The sequence below is a fragment of the Equus caballus genome, chromosome 24, assembly GCF_041296265.1.
Source record: "Equus caballus isolate H_3958 breed thoroughbred chromosome 24, TB-T2T, whole genome shotgun sequence".
NCBI lineage: Eukaryota > Metazoa > Chordata > Mammalia > Perissodactyla > Equidae > Equus > Equus caballus.
In genome coordinates, this window is record NC_091707.1 from 47,498,323 (window position 1) to 47,519,961 (window position 21,639).

General features: G+C 38.2%; 1 protein-coding gene across 2 annotated transcripts in view; it reads right to left on the minus strand.

Annotated features, from left to right (window-relative positions):
- Window positions 1–12,239: 12,239 nt before the first annotated feature.
- PPP4R3A (protein phosphatase 4 regulatory subunit 3A) overlaps window positions 12,240–21,639 on the minus strand; it is a 37,247-nt gene continuing 27,847 nt past the window's right edge. For both annotated transcript variants that reach the window (XM_023628283.2, XM_023628282.2), the window contains exons 11-15: window positions 17,363–17,532; window positions 16,341–16,483; window positions 15,540–15,730; window positions 14,890–15,116; window positions 12,240–13,521 (exon numbers count right to left, since the gene is read on the minus strand). In XM_023628283.2, the coding sequence (XP_023484051.1) occupies window positions 13,411–13,521; window positions 14,890–15,116; window positions 15,540–15,730; window positions 16,341–16,483; window positions 17,363–17,532 (842 nt within the window). In that variant the 3' untranslated portion in view covers window positions 12,240–13,410. The remainder of the gene's footprint in view (window positions 13,522–14,889; window positions 15,117–15,539; window positions 15,731–16,340; window positions 16,484–17,362; window positions 17,533–21,639) is intronic.

A 21,639-nucleotide genomic window follows, 5' to 3' on the forward strand; every position in this document is an offset into this window, starting at 1 on the left:
CAGGAAGCAAACATTTTGTTAGTGGGTCCCTAGGGAATAGCAAGTTTCCATTTCCCATTTCCAGTCCTTGATTCCTGGAGCCTTGAATCCTGACTATGGGAGAAACAGTACCATGTATTGGACGCTGATTCAGAGCATATATAGCTTGCGGGAGAACCTTGCCTCACCCCTGCAAAGTATTGCCACCTAGCTGATCCTGTAACTGAGTCTTCAAAAGGCCGTTTCAACATCCTATATTGAGCCCGCTGCTTCAAGGTGATGGGGAACATGGTAAGACCACTGAACTCCATGGGCATGAGCCTGTTCGTGCACTTCGTTTGCTGTGAGGTCGGTTCCTTTATCAGAAGCAATGCTGGTGGATATCCACTGTAATGGTGGATAGGCGTTCCCTAAGTCTATGGATGGTAATTTTGGCAGAAGCATTGTGTTCGGGGAAGGCAAATCTGTATCCAGAGTAAATGTCTGTTCCAGCGAGAACAACACATTGCCCTTTCCATGATGGAAGCGGTCCAGTGTAATTGACCTACTACCTGGTAGCTGGCTGACCACTCCAGGGAATGGTGCCACATCGAGGACTCAGTACTGGTCTCTGCTGCTGGCGTATCAGACGCCCTGCAGTGGCTGTAGCCAAGTCAGCTTTGGTGAGTGGAAATCCATGTTGCTGAGCCCCTGCATAACCTCCGTCCCTGCCACCGTGGCCACTTTGTTCATGAGCCCACTGGGTGACAACGGGGGACTGCAGAAAGATCGGTATCCACAGAATGGGTCATCCTATCCGCTTGATTAAAATCTTCCTCTGCTGAGGTCACCCTTTGGTGAACAGTCATATGGGAAACAAAATCTTCCTGTGATTGCCGGTTCAGAGAGGTCTGCCCACATACTGCTTCCCCAGACTTCCGTGTCACCAGTTTTCCAGTCATGTTCCTTCTAGGTCCCTGACAATCCAGCCAAACCATTGATTATAGCTCGTAAATTGGGATAGAATCGCACCCTTGGCCATTTCTCCTTCCAAGCAAAATGAATAAGCGGATTAGCTGCTCACAGTTCTGTCCACTGTGAAGGTTTCCCTTCCCATGCTGTCACTGGCCTCTGCCACCCCAGGATCCAGTTACTCCTGTTGCATTTAGGTTTCCCAATTCAGTGGCAGCAGCTCCCACTGGAATTTCTGACCCACAGAAGAGTGATCACACAGCTCTTCAAGGATGCTGGGGCTGCACTCACAGATTTCTCATAGATGTGGTGAAAGTTGTATCTGCCCGGGGTGGATGCACAGATCTTAAATGACAAATGTCTCTGACGTTCCACTTTCCCTAAGCTTTTGAATCCTTCCGTCTGCCGTATACGAAGGCGGGTCTAGCATTTCGCCTTTACTTACTGTAATCACCTTCTGGTCCGTGTTTCAGCCCACCAGACTGTTAGAACCCTTTCTAACCCCCTAAGGTACAGCATTAACTGCAGAATCTCTGCTTAGGGGGCCCCATAAGTAAATTCAGCTTGATCCAACTTTATGTTCCTTCCACCGTTATCGCATACCCTCATATCCATTCTCACACATACTCCCTGGATTTCTGTCTGTCTGACTTGGAGAAATCATGTAGCTCTTTTGGAGTGTGGTGTACCTCCTCCTGGGTCACACTGTGGAGTGTGGTGTACCTCCTCCTGGGTCACACTGTGTACCGCGCCTTTAGACTCGAGTCTAGTTATAGATCTAGAAGCAAAGGGGGCTGGTGGGGTGGGGGTCCTGAGTTGAGTCCGCAGTGTCTTGCAAGGCGGGTACCTCAAAGGAGAACATTACAGTTTTCTCAGACGAAGCAGGTGCGGGTGGGGCGGCTGCTTCTATTGCCAGAGAAGACTCGTCAGAATTAAGGACTTCCGTGTCCCCAGCTTCATCAGGATCTTCGCATGTGTCCCCATTCCAGTTTTCAGGATCCCATTCCTTCCCAATTGTCTTAGTCTGCTTGGGCTGCCCTAACAAAATACCACAGCCTGGGGGGCTTACGCAAGGGAAATTTATTTCCTCACAGTTCTAGAGGCTGCAAGTCCAAGATCAAGGTGCCAGCAAATTGGATTTCTGGTAAGGGCTGTCTTTGTGGCTGTCTTTGTCGCTGTGTCCTCACATGGCCTTTCCTCTGTGCAAGTGCGGAGAAAGCTCCAGTGCGTCTTCTTATAAGGACATCAGCCCTATCGGATTAGGGACCTACCTTTATGACCTCATTTAGTCTTAAATAGCTGCCCAGCTCCAAAAGCAGTCACACTGGGGGTTAGCGCTTAAAATAGGAATTTTGAGGGGACAATCCAGTCCATAACACCAATCAGTGCTCTCACTTTCACAGTAGGTGCCCTATGAGGGTGGGAATTCAATTTGTGTTGTAATTCAGCCACTCACAGGATGAAGTTCTGAGTTTTATTTTTAGCAGTATTAGCTTTGCAGCTACAGGAAATAAGGATCTGTTTCAGGGCAGACATAGAAGACTTTGGATTATTTATGTAGGGTTTGAGCTGGCAATTTGAATCCCTGAGCTCACGCTTTTCTTTCCCTACTTTGTCCAGTAAAATTAAGAATAACCAGCCAATCTCAGTATACTCATTAGTTTGACAAAAATCTTCCAACGGATCACCTACATGGTTGTCCACACCTTGCCTCTCCTCAGTATTTGATTAGAAGTATCCACTGGTGATATTTTGCGTGTCCCCATGCCACATCACACCATGGACTATTTGTGCTTTCTTTACTACTGGAAATAGAATCATGAGTGCCTTTAAGTCTAATCAGATTAGACAACCAATTCCAGAAATCTCAGGACCAATTAGAAAATTCATTCTTAAGATTCTGTTCTTTAGAGACACTCTTGGCACCAAAACCTTTATTAGTTTGTTAGGTCTGCCATAGTAAAGTACCACAAATTGGGGGCTTAAACAGCAGAAATTTATTTTCTCACGGTTCTGGAGGCTCGAAATCCAAGATCAAGATGTCAGCAGGGTTGGTTCTTCTGAGGCCTCTCTCCTTGGCTTGTAGATGGTTGTCTTCTCCTCCCAGTGTCTTCATATGGTCTGCCCTCTGTGTCTTTCTGTGTTCTAATTTCCTCTTATAAAGACACTGGACATATTGGATGAGAGCTTACCCTAACGACCTCATTTTCATTAAGTTACCTTTTGAAAGACCCTGTGTCCAACAACAGCCACAATCTGAGATGCTGGAGGTGAGGACGTCAGCATGTGCGTTTTCGGGGGACACAGTTCAGCCCATAACAGCATCCTTGTTGAAAATCAGTGGACCCTAGATACATGGTTTTATTTCTGAACTCTCCATTTTCTTCCACTGATCTGTATTTCTATGTGCCAGTACCATGCTCTCTTGATGACTGTTGCTTTCTAGTAAGTTTTGAAACTTGGAAGTGTGTGTCTTCCTCCTTTATTTTCTTTTTGAAGACTGTTTTAGCCATTTTGAGTCCCTTGAAAGTCCATTTAAATTTTAGAAGCAGCTTTTCAATTTCTGCAAAGAAGTCAGCTGAGGATTCTGCTAAGGATTGCCTTGAATCTGTAGATCAATTTGGGGAGTATTGCCATTTTAGCAATATTGTCTTCCAGTCCATAAATATGGAATGTTTCTTCATTTATTTAGACTTTCTTTCTTTCAACAAGGTTTTATAGTTTTCAGGGTATAAATTTTGCATTTCTTTTGTTAAATTTGTTCCTAATTTTATATGCTATTGTAAATGGAATTGTTTTCTTTCATTTTTGGGTCATTCATTGCAAGTATATAGAAATACAATTGACCTTGTATCCTTAAAGTTTGCAGAAACCATTTATTAGTTCTAATAGTTTTGTAGTGGATTCCTTAGTATTTTCTATATGCAAGATCATGTCATCTACGAATAGTTTTACTTCTTCCTTTCCAGTCTGGATGCCTATTCTTTTCTTTTCTTGGCCAAGTGCCCTACTTAGACCCTCCATCCAGTGCAGTGTGTTGAACAGAAGTAACAAAAGCAGATATCCTTGTCTTGTTTCTGCTCTGAGGTGGAAAACATCCACTCTTTCGTCATTCAGTATGATGTTAGCTGTAGGTTTTTTGTAGATGCCCTTTATCAGGTTGAGGAAGTTCCTTCTCTTTCCAGTTTGTTGAGTGTTCTTATCATGGAAGATAGTTTAATTTTGTCAAATAATTTTTCGGCATCTATTAGGATGACCATGTGGCTTTTGTATTTTGTTCTTTTGATATGATGTGTTACACTGATTGATTTTCAGATATTAAACCAACCATGCATTCCTGGGATAAATCCCACTTGGTGATGGTGTTTAATTCTCTGTATTTGTTGCTGGATTCATTTCTTAGTATTTTGTTGAGAATTTTTGTGACCATATGCATAAGATATTGTTTTGTAGTTTTCTTGTGATGTCTTTTTGTCTAGATTTGTTTTTCAGAAATACTGACCTGACAGAATGAGTTGGGAAGTCATCCATCCTCTTCTGTTTTTTGGAGAATTTCTGAAAAGTCAGAGAATTTAGTGCTAAAACCATTTGGGCCTGGGCTTTTCTTTCTGGGTAGTTTTTTGATCACTCATTCAATCTCTTCACTTGTTATATAGAGCTGTTTAAATTGACTATTTCTTCTTTTTTATTGAGATATAATTGACATATAACATACTAGTTTCAGGTGTACAACATAATGATTCGATTCTTGTGTATTTTGCAAAATGATCACCACAATACATCTAACATCCATCAATACACAGTTGCAAATTTTTTCCTTGTGATGAGGATTTTTAAGACCTACTCTCTTAGCAACTTTCAAATATAATACAGTATTATTAACTATAGTCACTGTGCTGTACATTACATCCTCATGATTTTATTTATAATTGGAAGTTTGTACCTTTTGAGCCCCTTCACCCATTTCACCCACCCTCCACCCTTTGTCTGTGGCAACCACCAATTTTTTCTCTATGAGTTCAGTTTTTTTTGTTTGTTTAAGATTCCACATATGAGTGAGATCATATACGTATTTTCTTCCTCTGTCTGACTTATTTCACTTAGCATAATGCCCTCGGGGTCAATCTGTGTTGTTTCAAATAGCAAGATTTCCTTCTTTTTTGTGGCTGAATAGTATTCCTTGGACATATGTACCACATTTTATTTATCCCTTCATCTATCAGTGGACACTTAGATTGCTTCCATGCCTTGGCTGTTGTAAATAATGCTACCATGAATATGGAGGGTGCATATATCTTTTTGAGTTAGTGTTTTCGTTTCTTTTGGATAAATACTCAGAAGTGGAATTGCTGGATCATATGGTAGTTCTATTTTTAATATTTTGAGGAACCTCCATACTGTTTTCCATAGTGGCTGCACCAATTAATATTCCCACCAACAGTGCACATGGGTTCCCTTTTCTCCACATCCTTGCCAACGCTTGTTATCTCATCTTTTTGATAATAGCCATTCAGGTGTAAGGTGATATCTCATAGTAGTTTTGATTTGCATTTTCCTGATGATTAGTGATGTTGAGCACCTTTTCACCTGTCTGTGGCAATCTGTATGTTTTCTTTGGAAAAATGTCTGTTCAGGTTCTCTGCCCGCTTTTTAATGAGATTGTCTGCTTTTTGCTATTGAGTTGTATGAGTTCTTTATATAATTTGGATATTAACCCCTTATCAGATGTAGGCTTTGCAAATATTTTCTCCCACTTGGTAGGTTGCCTTTTCATTTTGTTGATGGTTTTCTTTGCTGTGCGGAAGTTTTTAGTTTGGTGTAATCCCACTTGTTTATTTTTGCTTTTGTTGCCTTTGCTTTTGTCAGATTAAAAAAATCGTCACCAAGACCGATGTCCAAGAGCTTACTGCCTATGTTTTCTTCTGGGAGTTTTATGGTTTCAGGTTTTACGTTCAAATCTTTAATCCATTTTGAGTTAATTTTTGTGTCTGATGTAAGATAGGGGTCCAGTTTCTGTCTTTTACATATGGCCATCCAGTTTTCCCAGCACCATTTATTGAAGAGACTGTCCTTTCCCTGTTCTATGTTCTTGGATCCTCTGTCTTAAATTAATTGACCGTATATGTGTGGGTTTATTTCTGGGCTCTCTATTCTGTTCCATTGATCTATGTGTCTGTTTTTATGCCAATACCATACTGTTTTGATTATTATAGCTTTGCAATATAGTTTGAAGTCAGGAAGCATGGTTCTTGCACCCTTGTTGTTTCTCATGATTGCTTTGGCTATTTGGGGTCTTTTGTGGTTCCATACAAATTTTAGGATTGTTTTTTCTATTTCTGTGAAAAATGCCATTGGAATTTTGATAGGGATTGCTTTAAATCTGTAGATTGTTTTGGGTTATCAAGGACATTTTAACATTATTATTTCTTCCAATCCATGTGCACGAAATATTTTTCCATTTGTGTGTGTCTTCACTTTCTTTCATCAGTGTCATATAGTTTTCAGTGTACAGGTCTTTTACCTCCTTGATTAAATTTATTCCTGAGTATTTTATTCTTTTTGATGCAATTGTAAGTGGGATTTCTTTTTAAGTTCTCTTTTTGATAGTTTATTAAAAATGTATAGAAACTCAACAGAGTTTTGAATATTGATTTCGTATCCTGCAGTTTCACTGAATTCATTGATTAGTTCTAGCAGATTTTGTGGCATCTTTAGTTTTCTCTATATAATACTGTGTTATCTGCAAATAGTGACAGTTTCACTTCTTCGTTTCTGATTTGGATGCCCTGTCTTTTTCTTGACTAATCATTCTGGTAAGACTTCCAATACTATGTTGAATAATAGCGGTGAGAGTTGGCATCCTTGTCTTCTTCCTGAAAAAAAGCTTTTAGCTTTTCAGCATTGAGTATGATGTTAGCTGTGGGCTTGTCATATATGGCTTTTATTATGTTGAGGTAAATTTCCTCTCGACCCACTTTTGAGAGTTTTTGTCATAAACGGATGTTGAATTTTGTTAAATGCTTTTTCTGCATCTATTGAGATGATGATGGGATTTTTATCCTTCGTTTCCTTAATGTGATGTGTTATATTGATTTGTAGATGTTGAACCATCCTTGCATCCCTGGAATGAATCTCATTTGATCATGGCATATGATCCTCTTAATGTATTGTTGAATATGGCTTGCTAATATTTGGTTGAGGATCTTTGTGTGTATGTTCATCAGCGATGCTGGCCTGTAGTTTCCTTTCTTGTGGTATCCTTGTCTGGTTTTGGTATTAGGGTAATATTGGCCTTGTAAAATGAGTTTGGAAGTGTTCACTACTTTAGTTTTTAGAAGAGTTTGAGAAGGATTGGTATTATTCTTTTAAATGTTTGGTAGAATTCACTGGGGAAGCTGTCTGGTCCTGGACTTTTTTTTGTTGATTACTGATTCAGTCTCCTTATTAGTAATCAGTCTGTTTCGATTTTTGTTTATTTCTTCTTGAGTTAGTTTTGCTAGTTTGTCTTCCTAGGAATTTGTCCATTTCATCTGTTATCTAATTTATTGGTATACAATTATTCATAGTATTCCTTTATAATCCTTTTTATTTCTGTAGGTTGGTAACAGTGTCCCAACCAAAAGTCTTTCATTTCTGATTTTAGTAATTTGTCCTTTTTTTTTTTTATTGGTCAAGCTGTTTCTGTGAACAACCAACAGCTCCAAATCAAATTGGCCACTTCCAGTAGTGAAACTGCTTGTTCTCACAGCTGTCCTGCATTGACAGAACTACTTAGCCAGTGGAGCTGAAGAAGGGAGGGGGAGGTGGGGAGTAACCCCACCCCAAAATGCCACAGACTCATTGTTCTTACCCAGATTCTTGAACGAACTCTTCTCAATTTGTTATGTGCCTTTGTCTAATTTCCCGGGTCCTGCAATGGTTGGTTTTGACAATTTTGCCCAGTTTTTAATTGCTTTTTGTGGGGAGGATTTGCCAGACTTCTCACTGTGCCATTCTTGGATGTCTAATTTTAATCAATATATTGTATATTGACTCCCACTGCGTAGACTATGAGTGACTCCTAAAAACAGATCGTTTCAGATTTTTCGGAAAAAGTCTCCCATAGCCATCTCCCTCCAGATTTGGACTATATTAATATGTTAACTTAATTTCTAGCATCTTCTGAGTGTCTACCATTGGGATAGTTGCTTTGTATATACGTCTGTTCTACAGTGCTCACACTTGTCTTGTAACGTTACTCCCATTACAAATGGGGAAACCAAGGCTCAAGGAATTTGCCAAAGGTCTCAGTAGCAAAGAATTCACACCCAGGCAGTTCTATGCTGTTGCCATTATACTTTGCCCATAGCTTGTCCCCACTTAGCAGGAAATTTGTTCTTAGAATCAGCTGATCAGCCAGCATGCATGGAGCACACCTTCTGAGTGAGGTTTCCTGAGTGCTCATTCAGTGTCGTTTGTTCTGTCCCCTCTCCCCCATTCTAGTCTTCCAAAATAGGCCCCTCAAAAGGCTCAAATGGGGGGACTTTGGGTGAAAGGTGTTCACTAATAACAGTTCCTTACTTTCTATACCCTAACTTTTTGAAAGCCACCCAAAAATTCAGTGCCAAATTTTTCTGGGCTCTTAGTTTTGGTGGGACTCCTCTCAGTGTGAGCCAAACAGAACCATCTTGGGGGATGCGTCATAAAATGTCGTTATTTCCTCATTTTCCTTCAGATTAGTGCTTTAGAAGTTAGGATGAGAAAACCTGAGGTAGCAGTTTATGAATTATAGTAGCATGGAAGTAAAATTAATTCATCTGTTTTTCTGCCAGAAAACAGAAATACATTCCTGTATAAAGGTATTTAATGCTAGAATGAAGTGCTGTAATTTTTGAGGGATCACATTTTTCAGGCTGTATTGTGAGTTATTCTTTCAGAAATGAAGAAAATGCATCCCTTTCATCATTCCTGTGGAAAGTGTCTATTGAATCTACATAGGAAGTATATCTACCCATCTACATCTAACCACTATCTATGTTCTTGTGCTGACAGCTGTGCAAAGAGAACCCCATAAATCAGGGCCTGTTTTCTGGGAACTCACAATCCGGGAAATATACCAAAATGTCAAAGTTTAAGAGTATGAGATTTAATAAAGTAAACATCAGCCCAATAGATGAGTGGTCTGAGAATCCATAGCTCACGGCTGGGTCCAGCGTTAAAGGCAGTGGTCTGTACTTCAATGTGACCTATGACCAAAAGAGCAGTAGGAGAGTCAAGGAGTTGGAGGCGCTGCAGCCGGGCGTGAATAGACCAGGGAAGCTGAATTAAGTAGAATTTTAGGAGTTGTTGAAATGACTCAAGATAGGGTAATTCTATGAACCGAAAATACCCCATTCATATTACTAACCTGAGGCTCAAAGGTACAAAGGACAGGACAGAGGTCTGGAGTCCTCCATTTATATTCACAAAGAGGGAATTTTATGGCCCAGAGTCAAACTCTTGACTTTATAAGGGTCTCAGCTAAAAGATTTTCCTAGTCTGTATACTGTGTGCACATCACTCAGTCTTTCCTTCCTTCATCCAGTAACATTGTGGAGATCCATCTGTGGGCTAGGTAGCACGCTAGATACTGGGGATACAAAGATGAAAAGGATATAACCCCTTCCTTTAAGGAAGGAAGGGTCAGGGGGACACTTCTGAATGTTAAAAGATGAATGAGTTCGTCAGCAGACAAGGCAGGAAGAAGAGCATTCAGAGGCACATGACAGGTTAAGGCAGGCTTTTAGGGCACGGCCTGACTGGGTCAGGGACATACAAGGAATGTAGTGCCCAAGATGGAACCCTAGCGAATGCCAGCACTGAAGGAGGAAAGAAGGGAGCTATCAGAAGATAGAAAGGTCAGAAATGGTAAAGCACATGATGTTACAGAAGCCAACAGAAAGTTGTCAAGACAGTGGATAGTAGCAAATGCTGCCTAAGTGTTGAGTAATGTAAGGATGGAAAAGGGTCCATTGAATTTGCAGGTAGGATGTGACCTATACCAGGGTAGTTTCTTTGGAATGGTGGGAATAGAAAGAAGTTAAACAAAAACCCATTTAGCATGATGTTGAAGAAATCACTATGACCTATGAGTCCATGGAAGAACTCGCCTAGGAGAGCAAAAAGGTCAAGGAAAGTTGTCTCTCCAACCAGAGCTATTTTAAGGACTAAGATATCTGATTCCAGTAGCTAAGACATTTATCCATCTGAAGAGAGGCTCTCTAGTTTCCTTCTAGAATTATCATTTTAAAGAGCCAAGATGAAGCATTAAGGCCAAAGAGAGAAAAATCAAACTGATTTAGCATTGGGTATCACAACATACCGATTGCCCAATTTCCTCATGTTGTCTCAGTGTCCCAGTATGACACACAGTAATCCATCATATAAAATTTGTTTTTATAATCCACTTGGTCAGAATGGATGTTGTGGCAGAAAAAGTTAGTATTAACCTGTTGTATCTAAGAATTTAAGGTCCTAAATTTTCATCCAAAAGGGATTTTGACAACACTGTTTAATGGTAAACACTGTTTGTGGTAAAAACTAGAGTCTGTTCACAACCTGAAAAGTTTTCCACTTAAAGAAATCTTCCTTAAACTCCTTGCTGTTCTAATCTTGGAAACTTTACAAAGACCACTAATAAATCAATTAAGAACAAAAACAGAAGGAATGTCCCTGCTCCATGCCTCCCCTTTATTTCCAAATTCACAAAAAATTGACTTGCAAATGGGAGTTGTGGAGAAAATCATGTGCTGGATCTGAGTAGTCAGGCAGGGAAAACTGTTAGGCTTCAGTCTAGCAAAAAAATGCCAGAGTAGGGGCCAGCTCAGTGGCGCAGCGGTTAAGTTCGTGACCTCTGCTTCAGAGGCCTGGGGTTCACCAGTTCGGATCCCAGGTGCAAACCTACGCACCATTTGTCAAGCCATGCTGTGGCAGGCATCCCACACATAAAGTAGAGGAAGATGGGCATGGATGTTCAGGGCCAGTCTTCCTCAGCAAAAAGAGGAGGATTAGTGGCGGATGTTAGCTCAGCGCTAATCTTCCTCAAAAAAAAAAAAAAAGCCAGAGTAGCATTTCTGGACAAGACAGGATGTCAAGATGTTTCCTGCAGTAATTCTGTCTTTTCCAGAAATTGCTGGGTAATCACTATGGGAAGTGAAATTTATTTTTCATTTAAAACATTGCAAAATAAGCCAAAGGAGCAATAGGTATTAAAATGGAAAATAATTTATAACTATTCACATCAGTTATCAGGTAGTGTCTGTGCTTAAGAGCATGGACTTTTGAGTCAGATGGAACTGTGTCAATTCAAGTGGTGTATTTCTTCTAGTAATTTATTGCTAACAGTCCTCCTCCATGAAATGACAAGTTACTTTAGACCTCATTTCTCCCATTATAGCAACTTGTGTCAAGTTTCCACTTCAGTAACGATAATCACTAATAACTAAGGAAATGCAACAGGCCATCAATGAAAGGGCATCTCTTAAAGATCAAAGGCCAATAGTTAACATCTTTTTTCCCCCCTATACTGGACCAGTTTACAAAGGAAAGGGATTCATCTTCCCTCTCCCCAAGAACCCTCAGAATACCAAGACACATAAGTGTTCCCAGAGTCAGTCAAAAAGATCAGTTTAAACTGGATGTTTAAGGCACAAACATTTCACATGGGACCTTCTAGGTAACAGAGGGAGACAGAGAATTAACTTAGGTCCGTTAAGTTTTTATTTGCAGGAACTTCAATAGTCAGAACTTCTGACTCAGAAGTAGCTCTACACTGTAGTGAAATCACTTAAACTCTCGTAGTTAATTATGTACCCAAAGTTTGTTAAAAAAATAACCAGCCAACACAATTCTCTTCATGGCTGTAGCAAGCTGTCGCTCTGTTTTTCTGCCACGTCTTCAACGTAACCTTGTTTTTGGTACACAAGTTACATTTACTGAGGGTAAGAGAGCACACAGTGCTTGTTTGACACTCAAAGTATATGACACTTAAAATAGTATCCTTTCTTGGATATGAATTTGTATGCACATTTGTAAATACCTTCTTCATTAAGTTCTAAAATCTTAAGAAAAGTGAGGGTGTGTGGAATTAAGGTATTTATTTTCATCTCCTTAAAAGCTTAGCACACCTAAGGCAATAAAAAGAACCTATTTAAAAACACTGTTTTAATAAGGGATATCTGATGGTCCTCTGGCCGGGTATATTATTAGGAACCACCACTTACAACTCCAACTTGTATTCCAAAGGGAGAAGTTAAAAAAAAAAAAAAAAAGAAACAGAAACATACAACTAATACAATTTCTCTTACTCTTCACTTTTCTTTTTATTATTCAAAAGTCAAATGTTATTTTTAAATCATCCATCCTCAATTTTGATTTAATGTACCGTCATTTTCCCAAGATATGAAATTTCAGAATCTCTTTGGAATACTAATTTCACGTTTCTAGGTTTAACAAAACTGTTGAAATTTTAAATTCCACCCTATTTCCCTGAATTCTCAAGACAGTTGCTGATGTAAATTTTAATATAAAATATTTAGTCACAAAATAGTATTGCTTTTGTATGCACATAGTTGTAAGATTACTTTGCTTTTGTCAATAAAAACTATACCATCTTTCATAAAACTCTAAACAAATTAAGAACTGTAATGGAGAACAAAAATTACACATGGTCAAACAGGTACCAGCACAACGTTAGGTTATATTACATCCAAAAAAGTTTTAATGGTCCCAAATATATATACGCAACAACTAAGCATACACTCAAGGGAGAAAAAAAATCAAAAACAAAATGAAACAAAAAAAAATTATGACACAAATGACCACATCTAGAATTCCACTCAATCTTTAATCAAGTAGGGACAAATCCCCACTTTAAAAACAAAACAAAACAAAACAAAAACAAAAACCTGCAGTTTGAAGGGCAAAGGGAACAGATAAAAAAGAGGAAACTTTATATTCGCCCCTCCCCCACAGAGGTTTTCCAAACCTGTTGTAGCTTGACTAAAATGTTTAGAATGTACGATTTTAAAGGCAGGTCTCTTTATACAAAGAAACTGCTGGCATTCTTAACTAGTGAAGAATTATGGCAAAAAAGCCTATTCTTCTGAGTCTCAAACATGGTCCGAGAAAGCATATTCTGATTGTAGCAACTGACCAGTCAATCCAGGTTCCACTTACAAAACCCCTGCCCTGTTGGCTTTTTGTTTCCATTTCCTTCCCTGAGAAAAGGGCAATGTGTGGTCCAGGCTGGAGAGCTCAAAGGCTTAAGTCTTTCCCCTAAATGTATAACATCCCCTCCTCCTGCTCCATTGAATTGGCACTTGATGAGCAGAAGTCAAGTGTGTGAGCTGAGCTGTGTCAGTCATTCACAAGAGACCACTGCTTTGTTGTGGATTTTGTAGTGGGGAGGGGCAGAGAACCAGTTTTCAACAGGTACTGGTCACTCGGAGGCAGCTGCCATCATTAGGACTCAAACTTTGCTTTCTTTGACAGTGGCAGCGTGTCTTCCTTGTCTTCATCCTCATCGTCATCTTCATCATCATCGGGATAATCTACCAGACCCACGAGGCCTCCCTGTTCAGAAATAAGGATCATTTAAAGAAAAGAAAACACTAGATTTCCAAATACACGTTTTCAGTCTGGGTAACAGATATAGACCCCCTGCCCTATACACTAACTCTGGTTATTTCTAGGTGATGAAACTGCATGAAATTGAAATTCATTATTTTTATTTCCTGAATTTTCCACGATAAAACAAAATTTTAAGTAGTTTATAATCCTAGCAAAATAACCCGAGATAGAAACATTAATTATTGAATTTTAAATGTTTTAAGACTTAATGAGTTAAAATGTTTTTTAACATAAAGTCTAAACTATCAACATGAAAGCTACAGAAGATAAACACATCATTAGAAACGAGGGTAGGGGCCGGCCCCGTGGCTGAGTGGTTAAGTTCGCACACTCCGCTTCGGCGGCCCAGGGTCTCGCCAGTTCGGATCCAGGGCGTGGACATAGCACGGCTCATCAGACCATGCTGAGGCAGCATCCCACATGCCACAACTAGAAGGACCCAGAACTAAATATACAACTACGTACTGGGGGGATGTGGGGACAAAAAGCAGAAAAAAAAAAAAAGACTGGCAACAGTTGTTAGAAATGAGGGCAGACAGACTACCAGAGGTTTTAGGAAGGTGATTGTGCCCCGCCCCTTCCTCCTCATTTCATCTGGGCTTCCTTCATAGTTCTGTTCCTTCAGCAGAAACCACTGCAGCACATTTAGACGGCCATGGAAAAATTCACCTGGCTCTGTGCTCAGCTTGCCCCTTCATTTCAGCATTTCTCAGGTTCACTTCTTAGCCCTTAGGGGTCTCCAGTTCATATCAGAGGAAAAGGGACAGTGGATGGGCATTACATTCCTGATTTAGAGCAATGAATCCCAAATACCAGCCCGTTAACTGCTAGTCCAGGACAGCATAAGACAGCCAAAAGAACTGGTTTTTATTCTTAGATTGTCTTTCTTACATTTGGTGTTAAAATTTTGATCCTTTCCTAGATGAAATGTTAGTAATAGTAAATGGTTAATTCTTTTTTATAACCCTTGCTTGGCAAAATAAAGCCAGCATTATTTTCCCCGAAAGTCTTTATATGGGTATTAATTGGGAAAGTTGATAAAAAGAATAACCGAAAAACTTTAAAATTTCTGTAAATGTTGTGACACATACAAATCTGAACCTGAGGATATGAAAATAAGAACCTACTCAGACTTCTGTACTGGTCATAAAAACTTTCGGAAATCTCTCAACTTTAGGTATGTTCAGGTGGTGGTGGGAGAATTATTCTCTAGGTCACGAATGTTCCAAGAGACAGTAACCGAAGTCAGTCTCAGCCACAATTACTGTCGAGGAAGCTTAAACTAGGTAGGCCCAGGAGTCAAAAATGTACCTTGGTAGTAATAGCTGCCGTCTGAGATGTATTTTTAGGGACGGATCCAGGAGAGCCTGGAGACCCTGGGGATCCAGGGGATCCTGGAGACCCAGGCAGATTTGTTGCAGGTGACTGGCTGGTGAGGGTAGTCTTTGTTCCACTAGAGAGGGAAAGCTTGAAACTTGGGCTCTGCCGACCAGAAAGATTCGTTTTCAGAAGCACCTCCTTTTCCTCACTTTCTTTTACTAAAAATGAGAATATTGTCAATAGCTGTCACCCATACTCATCTTTTAAAAATCACCCCAAACGAGGTGGCACTAAAACACAATTAACTAGCTTTCCCCTTTGTAGGGAGAAACGCTGCTAGCAAAATACTCATTATCCACGGGATTTTACTTCTGAGAAGGAATGAAACCTTAAGTATTATATTCAGTGTTCCTACCCTTCCTGAAATAATGGATTTTTCTTTACTTTCTCAAGTTGAATTAAGAAAACTTAGCCTATACTTTCACAACAGAGCTATTAATTCACATTCTATAAAGCACTAGAATCTTTAAAATCTATGTCATGACATACAGAAAGTAGATACTAATCGTTTTGTCAAGAAATAAAGAATAAACCTAGAGTGAGAAAGCCCTCATTTTCCCTTGCCCATCTTTTCAACATACATTTCTTCCTTTCCATGAATTTACTTATTGGATCCATAATATCGTCGTCATTTTTAGTTTTGTCAGATGGAGACACCACAGCTTCTCCATCTTCCATGTCATCTTCATCTGTGTTAAACCACATCTCCTCTTCATCTTCTAGTGTTCTGGCATCTCTTCGATATCTATGATTCCTCAAAATGGAACGCATACTATAAGAGAAGAGAAGAAGGTAGACTCATAAAGACTTCTTTAGTCTTCAAGTAGTGCTCCAAATTAGATATGGTCTTAATAGATTAATGGGATAAACAGAATTATACAAATAGAGGGTGACAAAAAAACAAATTTTACTTCCTGTTATCAAAACTGTACTATTATGAATCAGTTATTAAACTTAACGTTGGGGATAGTCATAATTTATGGATTTTAAAATATAACCGGAAGTACGTGAAATCAGGTCTTTAGAAAAATGTACAAGATTTCTTAAAATAATCTGTAACCTTAAAGTAATTCAAAGCAAATAAGATAATATTCTGATTTTACTTTCGACATGGGAAGAAGCCTCATTGCCACATAAGCGTTTTTTCCTTTTTCATTATCTAGCTTGATACATGCCTGAGGAACAATCTACCAATCATACTAATAACCAGCTATACCCGTAGGAAGACATGGGCATTGACCATTACAAAAAACTACACACTGGCACTCGCTGTCTGCTTGCTTCCCCTTTCCCTGCTAAGCGAAACCATACCAACAGCAAACCAGAGCTACCACCATACAACTTGCCAGTGAATGAAGAGATTCAAATATGTGGTCATTTACCTGTCAAGTTTGGGATTATCTTGCCTCTCTCTCTGTTGTTCAAATCTCAGTTTCAGTCCTTTAAATGTCTGTACATAATCTACATCTTCCAGTGCTTTCCAGTAATTTTCAATTACATGAGCAGTTAATGATTTTATATCTTCCTATAGGAAAAAAATAAATATGATAGGCAAAATACTTTTAGCAAGATATGAGGCTTAACTGTAGTGAATTCATAAACCTGCCCCAAATAGTTTAACTTCATAATATTCTCCAATCTTAGAGATAATCAAACAATGAACATGGGCCTAACATATACTGGCTACTTCAGTCTGATTTTCGGTGTACCTCAGAATTATCTATGGATCTTTCCAAATTAAGCGCCCAAGCCCCACCTTAGCTGATTCGTATTCAATTCACTCCATCTGGGCATGCACATTTTGAAATTACACTACAGAAAAGTGCTGGAGATACATGGTGGTGATGGCTACATAACAATGTGAATCCACTTAATGCCAATGAACTGTTCACTTAAAAATGGTTACAATGGCAAATTTTATGTTACGTATATTTTGCCATAATTTAAAAAAGCAAGCCACAGCTAATTCTGACACACACCAATCTTTGAGAAGCACTAGCTTACTATGTTATTACAGAATCAAGAGTTTGTTATGAAATTTATACACTATTTATACAATAGTAACTGCTCTTGTCAAGAAAAATTCAGAAAACTTCAGAGTTAAAAACAAAACACATCCAAATACTTATCTGTTAACTGTAATTTTACTTTCTTAAAAAGATTACCATGACAGTGTTAAATGAATTTTCAAACTGTCCTACAAAGGATTCATAGCTGCTGAGAGAGAAGATTATTTTGGTTTTTATTAGTTTGAATCGAATCTCTCACGAGCTTTTGGTAACACTGGTTTTCTTTTAAAATTTTTCTCTAAGTATTTAATCTCAAATGAGCCAAAATACCCATAAGGCATATTCAGTTTTCTCAAACAAAACCAAAATTCTAACTAAAAAAGTACAGAACCTACCACTCTAATAAACTCAAACATCTCTATTATGGCAGAGTTCATCAGATTGTAGCGGGATCCATTGTTGAGAAATGCTTTGACTACTGGTTCAAACAAAAAACTTTTCATTATGTAGCGGTTGTAAAACTCATCTTTTAATCCAATAATCTTTCTCTTAAAACGAAGAGCACCTGAAACACAGAGGCATTGTTGTTCAAATTACATACCACACTTTCATATTTTAGACTTACAAAAACACCCAAAAAACCCGTAAATGTAAATTCTTCATGCAGTGATATGTTACTGCTTCCAGAAGTATGAACCTGAAGATAAGGATCAGAAAGGGTTATCAGAAAAATGTATTCTAACCAGTAGTGTATGTCATCATAGAACACAAGTCTTGGAGAGCCAGAAGAATGCTAAACTAAGTCACTAATGACCAAAGTGTACTTTACATCTGAAATAAGAGCTAAAGTAGGGCTAATAAATTAATTAACCTATCAGACTACTTTAACATATCTTTTTATATAAACCTTCAAAACAACAGAAAAAAGCACTGTTTTATTAGGGCAATCCACTGTATAATTTCATCATTATTTTTGGACACTCTTATTTTTGCATCAGAGTTCATGGATTTACACTGGTTTATTTGTGGATGTGTTTGCAGAAATGCTATAAACCCACAAAAATCTGCATGACCCCAAATTTGCCTTCCCACAGTTTAGAATAAATTTAGAGGATGTTGTTTTCAAATTGTGGTCCTCTATGCTTACTGCAGCGAGTATGCTTTTTAATTTTTTTCCTAGTTTTCCTTTTTACAATTAATTAGGCTTTAACTTACAGATTAAAAGGTATATTTACATCTTGAGGTATGGGGAGTTACTTAAGTCACCATTCATCAAGATCCAAATATACTCAGACAGCTAGACTTCAACAAAGCCCTCTTCACCTAAATGGAATGATCAGTAAGTTAATGCCCCAGTTATTGTAAACAGTTCAAAAAAGCATACTCACTTCATGCAGTCACATCGTCTTCGGTTGGCAAGATTAAATATTGTGTTTGTATTTTGGTTTCTTTGGAGATCATGGAAGTGGCCCGTTAAATTGCCAATTTGTTATTAATCAAGTCCTTCATGAGCAGGTAGCCAGGCAACCATGCTGACACGGTTTCTGGGTGGGAAGGCAGAGGAGTAAAGCAGCTCAATTTTTCTTTAGTTGGCAGAAAAGAGGTCCACAAGTGAATGCCCAATTAGGTACAGTTGATTATAAACTGCCTTAACAATCCAACTTATTTAAGAGTGTCTCTTTCTAAAGAGACACTCTGGGCAGGGAGGTTCAAAATAGTTTATAGAATAGTAATTGCATTTTATTTTTTAAACTACTGAATATTTTCAAATACATAAGCATGGTGAAATAAGACATTTTGAACAATAATAGGCATCTTTCTGTGTGATAAGTCAAAGGCTAACAAGGGTTTGGTTTCCCAAAACAATGATTTTAGAGGTTTTTTTTTAAACGTCACTTGTCAAAGGAACGTAGACAGTTCCATTTGTTAGAATAAAAATCAACACTTTAGAGCTCATGCTAATAGGCCACATTTTAAGCTTTTAGTAATTAAGGCAAGAGCTATTAAGAGCTACCACTCCAACTTTGCAGGCTGTGTGGAGACTTGTGTCATACTGTAACACACACTAGCTGAAGCCTGTGGTCCGCATGCAGTGCCCAGGTAAGTGAGAACTCCCTTCCCAGAACTCACTAAGACTAGGGTCTGATGGGGATGGGCGCCGCTATCTAAGAGCAGTTCTGTTCACAAAGTGCTGACGTCGACAGAAGGTGGTTTTGCTCATTTCCATTTGGCCTCATTTAAATAAAAAACTGTGTTGTTTCCATTCAAACCCTTCCCCAAAAAGAAATTTGCATCAAAAATATCCAACCACTATTCTTTGCTATTGAATAAAAAGTTGCTTGGAAAAATTTACCAGTGCATTCTATGAAGTCAAGTTGCTCAAAAGAGATTAGGGAACACTTTTGGGATGGGTCAAATTGGCATAACCATAGGATTTTCCAGGTAAAGTGCACTCTGCATCCACTCACATCTCTAACTTTAATTAACATGCCAGGAATCTCTTGTGCTTAGTTTCAATCGTCTCTAAAACATAATTTGTCTTTACACAACATGAGATATCACGTATTGAGATTTTTTGCCTCATGTAACTAATGATAGCTGAATAAAAGCATCTACAACAAAATTATTTTATTCCTCTTATAGATTTCCGTATTTTAAACAAAAACAACCAACCAGACAACAAAAAACATGAGCTAAAAGGATACAATGTAAGATCCAAGAATCCTGAAAAGGCCAAGGAAATAAGACTGATAACACTAGTGTGTGTATACAGACACACACACACATCTATCTAACATATAAAGACTAAGTTTTGAAAGGAGTGCTAGTCTCACCTACAGACTTAATTAGTTGTCTTTAAATATGATAAAAGTATATGGTTAAGCAGCAGCACATGTAAAAAATTAAAAGTTCCGTAAGCCCCCAACTGTTTAAATTTAACCACTCATTATCTTTTCTCCTTACAAGTGAGCATCAAAATTTACTTATAAACTCTCCCTTAAACAACATTATACCTAATATTTTATTTCAATGTACTCTTTTCTCAGAAGACCAAAAATATCTTAAACCTCCTCAAATTTATACTTAGTTCTTTTAGAAAGTCTTGATAAAAACTCCTCCTGTACGCTGTAAAGCCTGTCCTAGAGAGCTCATTCCTAATGACTGGCATCTTTTCAGAAGCTACTTGTATTCTCAATCCTGGGAAGAGAGCCACACTGGGAATCATTTGAGAAAAAGTTAAATGATAACCTAACTTAGTTTGGAATATAGTAACAATAATAAAGCATAACTAAGATTTTGTAGGCATGCTTGATTTCCTACAACATAAACTTCATTAACTTGTAATGATTCTCTTCATAGTTCTCATTAAGTTATGAGAAATCTTCTTTGTAATACTACAAGCAAAATAATGAGATGAAGAACTGAAGGGAAGGCCTTTCCTTTCCTGCCACTCTCCCACTAGAACACTTGGGTTCTCCCCATACCAAACCACCGCACACCACGCCTTTGCAATCTGCACGTGAACTGTCTGTCTAACCAAGCAAGTCACAATCTCCTGTGACCAAGACACAACTCAATTTACCTCTTTTGTGAAATTTTCCTCATGTGCCTCATTCATGTAGAATAAATTCTTGCCACTGTACTTCCAAACATACCTCAATTAGTGCTTATGTTGTATTTTGACTTTTACAGACTATCTCCTCCTAATGCACTCTGATCTCCTTGAAAGCCAAGTCCAGGTCTTAATCATCATTATTTTCCTAGTACCAGGTATATACTGTACTTCATCAAATCTAAGATGCCAGTGATTGCAAAAAACTTTATTGCATTTTTTCTACTAAGAAAACAAAAAGAGCTATCATTCATAATGACATGCCATTAACTACGAGACTCACCTTGATTTGAGAGATGATAAATGCATAAAAATGCATGTTGTAGAATCAATATGGTAGTAGGTGTTGAATAAATTTATTGAAATAAAATTGTTTATTCGTTTATTCAGTTTTTCCATTCTGTCTCACCTGCTCATAAAACTCCCTTTCCCACACTTAAACAAAGCCTTCCATGTTGACATGAAAGAAAAATTTAAAGCATTTGTTATGAATTCCCTTTCAACTTGGTCTTGGGGCTCTCACTTTTGTTGATAGGTATATAAGGAAACTGAATATGAGTTTGAAAGTCCTTCTTTTGTATGTGCTAAGCACATATAATAGTAAGGCAGACCGAAATAATGAATTTATTTTTTGTGGTCCTTAGCAGTCTAGGTTAATGCCACAGATGCTACCTGTTACTTTTGGCTGAAAAAGATTACTAAGGTAAAATCAAAGGTCCTGGGTAATCAGAAAGTAATTGTACTAAACATCTCAAGGTTGGAAAATGAAAATATACTCTGATCACATGTATTCTCAGTACATACTGCAGTGTGTACATTAGCCTGAGAAACTAACTGTAACAACTGACAGAAAAGTTTAATGAACTGATAACTTTTAATGAATTTTCTAAGAAAGAAACCTATTTCTAATACTGTTTTAAAGATAAAATGTTGACAGAATAAATCAACGAGACACATCCTTATAAACAATTTTTTTTTATAATTTAAGCATATTTAAAAAACCAATTATGCAAAGAATTTAAATGATGCAAAAGCAAAAAGCAAAAATGGACGTGTATG